Below are 9,235 nucleotides of genomic sequence, written 5' to 3' on the forward strand. Positions count from 1 at the left end.
AGGGAGAGAGAGGAAAGGAGAGAGAGAGGGAGAGGGAAAGGATGGAGGGAGAGAGAGAGGAAAGGAGGGAGGGAGAGAGAGAGGGAAAGGAGGGAGGGAGAGAGAGAGGAAAGGATGGAGGGAGAGAGAGAGGAAAGGAGGGAGGGAGATAGATAGATAGATAGATAGATAGATAGAGAGAGAGAGAGAGAGAGAGAGAGAGAGAGAGAGAGAGAGAGAGAGAGAGAGAGAGAGAGAGAGAGAGAGAGAGAGAGAGGAGGGAGGGAGAGAGAGAGAGGGAGGGAGAGAGAGAGAGGAGAAGGAGAGAGAGAGAGAGAGGAGAGAGAGAGTGGGAGGAGAGAGAGAGAGGCAAGGAGAGAGAGAGAGGGAGGTAGAGAGAGAGGGAGGTAGAGAGAGAAAGGGAGGTAGAGAGAGAGGGAGGTAGAGAGAGAGAGGGAGGTAGAGAGAGAGGGAGGTAGAGAGAGAGAGGGAGGTAGAGAGAGAGAGAGGAGGGAGGGAGAGAGAGAGGAGGGAGGAGAGAGAAGAAGGAGGGAGAGAGAAAGAGGGAGGAAGAGAGAGAGGGAGGAAGAGAGAGAGGGATAGAGAGAGAGATACGGATAGAGAGAGAGAGAAGGATTGAGAGAGAGAGAGAGAAGGATAAGGAGAGAGAGAAGGATAGGGAGAGAGAGAAGGATACGGAGAGAGAGAGAGAAGGATACAGAGAGAGACAGAGGGATAGAGAGAGTGAGGGGTAGAGAGAGAGGGAGGGATATAGATCGAAGGAGGGATAGAGAGGGAGGGAGGGATAGAGAGGGAGGGAGAGAGAGAGGGAGGGATAGAAGAGAGGAGGGATAGAGAAGGGAGGGATAGAGGGAGAGGGAGGGATAGAGAGAGGAGGGAGAGAGGGAGAGGGAGAGGGGGAGAGAGGGAGGGATAGAGAGAGAGAGAGAGAGAGAGAGAGGGGGGGGGATAGAGAGAGAGGGAGGGATAGAGAGAGAGGGAGGGATAGAGAGAGAGGGAGGGATAGAGAGAGAGGCAAGGATAGAGAGAGAGGGAGGGATAGAGAGAGAGAGAGGGATAGAGAGAGAGGGAGGGATAGAGAGAGAGGGAGGGAGAGAGAGAGAGAGGGCCAGGGAGAGAGAGAGAGGGAGGGAGAGAGAGAGAGAGAGAGAGAGAGAGAGAGAGAGAGAGAGAGAGAGAGAGAGAGAGAGAGAGGGAGAGAGAGAGAGAGAGAGAGAGGGAGAGAGAGAGAGAGAGAGAGAGGCAGAGAGAGAGAGAGAGAGACAGAGAGAGAGAGAGAGAGAGGGAGAGAGAGAGAGAGAGAGAGAGAGAGAGAGAGAGAGAGAGAGAGAAAGAGAGAAAGAGAGGGAGGGAAAGAGGGATTGGAGAGGAGGAGAGAGATAGAGAGAGAGGGAGAGAGAGATAGAGAGAGAGGGAGAGAGGGAGAGAGAGGGGAGAGAGAGAGAGAGAGAGAGAGAGAGAGAGAGAGAGAGAGGGAGAGAGAGAGAGAGAGAGGGAGAGAGAGAGAGAGAGGGGAGAGAGAGAGAGAGGGAGGAGAGGAGGAGGGAGGAGGAGAGGAGGGAGAGAGGGAGGGAAGGAGGAAGGAAGGAGGAGGAGGAGGAAGGAGGGAGGGAGGGAGGGAGGGAGGAGGAGGGAGGAGGAGGGAGGGAGGGAGAGGGAGGGAGGGAGGGAGAGGGAGGAGAGAGGGAGGAGAGGAGGAGAGAGAGAGAGAGGGAAAGAGGAGAGAGGGAGGGAAAGAGAAGGGGAAAGAGGAGAGAGAGATAGAGAGGGAGAGAGAAGGAGAGAGAGAGAGAGAGAGAGAGAGAGGGAGAGAGAGAGAGAGAGAGGGAGAGAGAGGGAGAGAGAGGAAGAGAGAGAGTGAAGAAGGGAGGGAGTGAGTGAGGGAGGGAGGGAGGGAGGGAATGAAGGAGGGAGTGAGTGAGGGAGGGAGGGAGTGAAGGAGGGAGGGAGGGAGAGAGGGTTTTAGGGAGGGAGGTATAGATAGTTAGACATTCCATTCTTATTGATGACTGTTATTTGAGAGTAGTGTTTGCATGACAGACAGTTAAAATTGATACTGAAGATGTGATTAAAATTATGATCAACTCTTTCTTTCAGCTTTTAGATTCAAAATAAATGTAAAACCAACATAGAAAAGCTACATTTGATGTGGTGTTAAAAGAAACTCAATGATTTTTTTCCAACTAACACCATTTGATATTCTTTCTAATGTATGTGTAATAGGGATATTTGTAGAGAACTTAACCTGGAAATCAACTGATGCACATTTTGTCTTTCAGATCCGCGATGTGCTCTGTAGATGAGGCCAGACTGGCATGGGTGTGAGAGTGTCATGGTGGGTCGTGGTGGTGGAGGTGGGAGCATAGCACTGCCCACCTCAAAGGCTGCTGCTCTGCCCCCCCTCCTGCCTGCCCACCCCCCCACCTGCTGCCATGGTGCAGGCCAATGAGGAAGTGATGTCCCGCCCCTCTGAGTGTGACTCACGGCCCTCCACTAGTGGCTCTGGTCCGTATGTCCACAATAAGGTGGCGGTCAGCAATAGGTGGCCCGGGGGGGCACGGCCCAAGATCTTCAATCACAGGTCCTTCAGCTCAGGATCGCGACCCTCAGTGCTGTCACGGGCGTCAGGATCTCTGCGGTCGGTGTCACGCCCGGGATCTCGGACTGGCTCGGGTCTCGGCTCGCGGGGCTCACTGCTCTCAGGCTCGGTGGGGACAGCGGAGGAGGTGGGCTCAGGAGTGTCCAGACTACGGAGGGAGTTGCCTTCCATATCCGACATCTGCGGGTATGACGAGGTGCAGGAATTACTGCGAGATATTGAGCAGCTCGAGTGCCGAAGATGGACGTCTGACTGGGATTCTTTTACCATCCAGTCCTCACATCCAGATCTAGACATCCCACACGACCTCGATCTTCTCTCACACGACTTCGAAACCATTTCACGGTGCGACTCTCGCCTCTCGTGGGACTCGCACGCTGGCCGACAGCCCGAGGATGAGGAGGAGGACCCAGACCCCAGCCCCGGGGACAACTCGCCTGAACCTCCCAGAAACCGTCGTCCAACTCCCACTGTTACGATAGCATGGGATGACTCTCACCTCAAGACCTCAGTTGGCATTTTTAGACTATTATTAGTAGTAAGTCGTCCTGGATCTCTTGCTGTGATGAAATGTAATAGAAGAGTTTCAAAGTGCTTTCCAGAGGCTCTTCTCAGAAAGTGATAAATTTCTATATTGAAGAAGGTCAATATATACCCCCCAGATAGAGAGATAGATAGAGAAAGAGCAATAAATAGAGTGAGAAAGAGAGAGAGAGAGAGAGAGAGGAAAAAAAAAAAAGTAAATGGAGATGCTAATGCAGTTTAATTGTGTTACAGGTTGTCTCAGTAATAACAATGACGTGTGCGTGTACAGTGGGCACAGCTCGCCTGAGTATTTTTGTGTTGCCGGGTGCATGGCGGCTGCGCGTAGTGGTGTTCACTGCCGTTTTCACCATCCTCACTACCACCATTCTCCTGCTGCTACACCTCTCATCCCTCGTGCACTCACTCACACTACGTTGGGACAAGTTGGTCAGTATGCCCTCGTTTTGTGCGCGAGATTTTGATTGTGTGTCTAATGATTTGTTTCAAATATATTGGAAATAAAAGAAAATTCAATATTATGATGATTATTAGATGATTATGGTTGTTTGCTTTGATTTTAGTGTTGATGTGTTTGAGTGATTATTTAGATTGCTGGTATATTCATAGTATATATGTAATGTTACCAAAAATGTAGTAACATTTTAGAATTATCTAATAGAGAAATTATTATTGATAAACTTTGTAATTTGTGAGACAGAAAGGTAATTCATTGTAAAGCTCATGTACTCTCCTGTAGACTGATATTCTTATCCATGATATACATTGGAAAAAAATCAGAATACTAGAATAAGTTATCAGCTTAAGTTGTGATTCCTGTTTAGTTTTAGTAAACCATTATAACCAATATTGCTTTTCAGCTTCAATCTAGTGTAAAACTTTTGTTCTTGTCATTTCTTTTTTACCCATAAGTTGATAGACATGGGAATCACTTCAGTTGAATGGTTTAGGTATGTGGTAAAACCTCAGCTTTGAAGCACAGTCATTTTAGTCTTCTGTGAAGATTCCTACACCAACTTTTATCTATAAAACTTTCCTTTTTTCTGACCTCTCCATCAGAAGGGATTTTTTTCCTGTCACTAATGCAGCAACATGTGTGTATATTGAATAAAATAGCCCCATCTTCATTGTCGTTTCAGTTCACATTATTTAGTTCTGTTAGTCCTGTATCATAGTACTGTATTATTGTAATGAAATGGAAACATCCAAGATGGATAAATCATGGCCGTACAAAAGCAATGGAATTGTATTTTATTGAAAGGAAGGTAAAAACCTCTTGGTAGAACAGAGATCTCAGATCCCCCTGGGAGCCTATGTCAGCTTTAGTAAGTAGTGCTATTTTGTAATAGATAACTATCCAAAGGCACATTCTGTATAGACAAGTGGTAATTATGTATTTGGTTTGTATATCCCTGTTGTTGTAATTCACTGAGTTCCTTGAAATTATTTAATCAGATATTTGAAAAGTAAAGTTTATTTAGAATGGTTCAAGTTTGATTTACTGAAGGTTATCTTTGTTAGCATATAGTATAAAAATGATGAAAAATTGTAGACATTTACATACACAACAGTACTGTTCATGTACAATTTACAGTTATTGCACATCTTTGTATGGTTCGCATTTTAATTTGACAAGCAGTTTTGCTATATCATGTATAGTGCCATTGGTATTATAGAATTTAATTTTGATAAATCATTACTGATCAGCATCAAGTCTTAGATTTTACTGAAAACTAAAATTTTACTTGATCATCCCCTAACAGCTAAGATCTCAGTACTAAATTATCTTATTCACTTTAGAGTGATTATTGCATTTGATATGTCATAATATTTGTTCAGTTGAATTGTTTTGGCACTGGCAATGAAGAAAACAATATATCCTTAGAAAAATTTATCTGCAAGTGCAAAATGTTATCATTGTAGTGATGTGGTTTAATTTTTCTTTTATTATTCTGTGTTTTCTTTGCTGGCATTTCCTTCCGAAATCATGCAAGTACTTGTCATTTCTCTCTCTTGGATATTGCTAGATTATACTAATTTTTGGATAGATGGGTAATTAGATCCTGTTTTGATATATTTGGATGAATCAAGGAGTTTAATTCAATCACAAGTCAAACTGTGAACAGATATTAATAAACTTCATTATTAGATATTTTTAATGCCTTTTTTATAAAAGTAGGACATTATGAATTATGTTAGTGATGAGATGTTTATGGGATACTGTTCAGATTACCCAGAAAGGGAAAATCTGAATAAGAATTAATAATTCCTCGGCATAAGGTGAATTGTCTGAATTTTTCTTTTTTCATTTTCTCTATTCTTAGCATTTTTAATCTTATGATCTGGTTGGTGATTGTAAATTAGGTGTTATTGTCCTGTAGGAACATAAATTTCAAAGGCACTGAAATCATTGTATCAATAACTAGATAATGCCAAAGTTCAGAACTTATTGTGTACACAACAGGAATAATGCCTTTTTATTAACTGCACCATTATATTAGTTCAGATCACTCCAACTTGGATATTTGTAATAGTTTATAAATAAGGTCAGCACTGTTTTTAATGACTGCTACTGTGTTCAACCAGTGTGCACAGATAAGGCCTATCTTAGGATTACACTTGTTATATTTCATTAAGATTTAAAGCATATTACCTTTTGAAACAGAGAAGAAAATTTTACTAATAAAAAGAGAAGGAAATTAATGCTTATAAAGGCTACATGAAATTTGGGAAGATAATTGAAAATGACATATCATAATTTGATGCATTCATCAAATCATTAGAATTATTCTCTATGTTGTAGTAATGTTTACTATTATAAAAGTACAGACAACCATTGTAATAGGATAGTTATCTGATATTAGGTACCATATTGTATACACAATTCTTTGAGTTTGCTGAATCTTGAAAGTAAGCTACAGTCAAACTTTATAATTTTGATATTAATAAAATGTGCATACATATCTAGATTACAGCCACTGAACAAACTGGTTGCAACACTTTCATAAATAAAAGGCATACTATTCTGCATATTGTACTTTCCAATATGCAGTTAGATATTGTATTCTGTTTAGAAGAATGTGGTTATGAAATATTATCTATTATGGAGAAAGTTTGAAGTTTAAGCTAGAGTAAGGAATTTTCATTTTATTGACTTTATTCTCTATTTTGCTGCTGATTGTCTTGTCGAGCTGTACATTTTTATTCTTGTAATTTGGACTTATTTCATATTGATTATAGTATTTAGGGCTGGCTGTATTATGAAGATATAGTATTTATGGATAGGACATACAGGATTATTATGATCAAACATTGAAGTTTATAGTATTTGGGTAAATGAAATTGGCAGAGGCACCCTAGAATTTTGACGGTTATCCAAAGAAGAAAATAATTTAATTGGCTTGTTATCCTTAAGTAATTGCATATCCTCTCTATTGTACATATTTTACAAATGAATGTTGAAGTTTAAGATTCATTAAGGTGAATATGTATCCTTAAAGGGCTATTTTCTTCATATAATTGCACACACTAATGCTGCATGTACTGTGAACATTCCTGTCTGATGTTTGAGAAGGGATATAGTGAAAAAAAGATTAAGAAGGTGCAAAGCTTTTTATCTTTTTTTAGTCAGCTAGTGAGTTATATATATACTGTGAAGCAGATATGACATGTGGGACTTAGACTGATATATAAAGTGCTAAAAATAAGTATTTTTTGATGTGTTAAAAACATACATGAGAGCAACTTACGGGTGCATTAAGATGGTTATGAAGGCCCAACCTACTGCCTCACTGAGTATTATGAACATGCCCACTACACCGCTGCTCAAGACCAACAGACATCGCATTCTAGATGAAGGATGTTTAGGGCACAGTTTTTGCTTTTTTTACAATTTTTTTTGGAAGTAGATTAAGAAGACAATGAGAATATATTGAGCACAAGCAAGCAACTGTTAAACTCTTTTCAGTCACACTTATTTTTGCTATCTCCACCTATTTTTAACACCTGTTGCTTACCTTTTTATTTTTTTCACATTTCTTGATTAATAGCATACATTTGGATAATTGATTCTTTCAATACCTTTCCACAATATCACTTGATAGTGAAATTCTGTTTGGCTTCACTTATTTGATCAACTAAAACATGATGCTGAATGTAGGCTTAGTTGCAGGTAAGATAAATTAGGGATAGATTATAGAAAAAACAAGATTTGATGATTATACATATACATAAGGTACGGGCAATAAACCAAGAAACAGATTATAATTTAATGGCTTTGTATTACACAATAGCCATAAGTGTAATTTTATTGTTGCAGGGGATCACATACATCTCTCACTTTGTGCCATGTAATAGAATTATCATTTTATCTCTCCCTTTTTTAAAAATCTATTGCAGGATTCAGTTTTTCACTGTCTCAATCTATTTCAGGTTACAGTCATTTATGTGTTTGTATGTGTGTGTTACTTGGTATCGGCTTCATTGCTGCTGCATTTGCTGCATCTCTACCATACCACATATCCATGGATCCCAGCATGGACCAAACAGCAACTACTAACAACATCGGTAAGTAAGGAGGTTGTATGGGAGAGCTAGGGTAGAGAGCATTCTTTGAAGGGATAAAAATGTTTCTGTTTTTTTTTCCAAATTCTTATTGTGAAGATTACTGAGTGGCATAGTGCTTCAGTTACTGCATAGATAAAAAGACTGAGAAGATTGATAAGCTGAAAAGGAGATAAATATGATTACTGGTGATTCAATTGTTTGTCTTCTTTCTCCTTCAATAGGAAAAAACATAATTTGAATACCTTGAACTGATATTTTTTAGAAGCTTTGGCATAAAGTTTGTGATTTATTGGTTGATAAATTTACTGAAATTAAAGAAAATGAAAATAGATTAAGACAAATAAAGTAATATAAACATGCGCTTATACAGGATGTTAGTTGTAAGATTAAATAATTCTATAGAAAATTAATGAAATCATCACATTAGAGAAAAAGTGCAGACATTCAGGATAAAAAAGTTCTATATCAGAATAATTAAGTGTTGGTCAGAAATTCTCACCTTCATTTTTAAAAGGTTTTATGCAAGGGAACATTTTTATTCAATCTTTTTCAGTTGTGTCATTGTATGAATAAAAAAATATGTATAGATAAATTCAAGAAAGCTCTTTGACTCTTGACATCAATTTTGGGAATATAGATTGAGAATAGATTTTAAAATATTCAAGTTCTAAAAAGTCAGACAAATAAACTTAATGTACTTAATCCTTAAAGGACAAAACATGACAATTGTCAATGTCAGTGTTTGGTGGTCAGTGGAGGAACCATGACAGAAATCATCCAGCTAAAGATTTCTGTATTATCCGTTATGAATATACAGATTAGAAGAGTTTGAGCTAAATTTTTTTTTTATCTAAGCTAGCTGAAAGGGAAGACCCATATTTACCAAACTGCTGATATTCTTATTAAAATAATTAGATTTCAATTATTTATTTTTTTTAGGTAAAAATCCTATTCTTTTCACAGATAAAACATGAATCTTTCTTGTCCTTTAGGGGTTAAGGAATTATATATTTTCCAATTTATTTATGATTTAGTCCTAAAATTTGAACTTATAGTAGTTTGAAATGTCAGATTTTTGTAATATCTTTGTACTTTCATATGTTTAATGATTAAAAGAAATATACATCCTTAGAATATTGCATAGAGAAGTAGGATATCTATTTGTGTTACCTTTTTCATATATTACAGTAGTAGTAATATTGGCATGAGCAAGATCAGTTACTAAAGATAAATAGAAAATTCACTTTAAATTTTGATAGCACAATAAAAAAAAATGATTAAAGTTAAAAGATTACATATGCACATGATGTATTTTGTCAGACTGGATTCCTATGAGTTGTAATCATCCTGTCAAGCATTGTGGTAAGTCTAGCATTGATGAAAGTTGCTTCCTAATCTTCTTCTTTTTTCTCTTTTTTTTGACATACCCAGTACTCCATTTTGTCTAACTAAACACAATTAGTTGAGATTTTTGTGTAGATACTGAGTAATGGTGTGTGCGTGGTGTTGTTGCAGCTTTGTGGCTGT

At 38.9% G+C, this 9,235-nt stretch overlaps 1 protein-coding gene across 1 annotated transcript in view; it reads left to right on the forward strand.

Annotated features, from left to right (window-relative positions):
- Positions 1-2,299: 2,299 nt before the first annotated feature.
- Positions 2,300-9,235, forward strand: part of LOC113807983 (uncharacterized) — a 7,434-nt gene continuing 498 nt past the window's right edge. Inside the window, 6 exon segments of the mRNA XM_027359300.2 lie at positions 2,300-2,378; positions 2,381-2,419; positions 2,422-3,137; positions 3,377-3,571; positions 7,574-7,708; positions 9,224-9,235. The exon segment at positions 9,224-9,235 is cut by the window's right edge and continues 498 nt beyond it. Coding sequence (XP_027215101.2) covers positions 2,300-2,378; positions 2,381-2,419; positions 2,422-3,137; positions 3,377-3,571; positions 7,574-7,708; positions 9,224-9,235 — 1,176 coding nt within the window.

The sequence above is a fragment of the Penaeus vannamei genome, chromosome 4 (assembly GCF_042767895.1).
Source record: "Penaeus vannamei isolate JL-2024 chromosome 4, ASM4276789v1, whole genome shotgun sequence".
Taxonomy (NCBI): domain Eukaryota; kingdom Metazoa; phylum Arthropoda; class Malacostraca; order Decapoda; family Penaeidae; genus Penaeus; species Penaeus vannamei.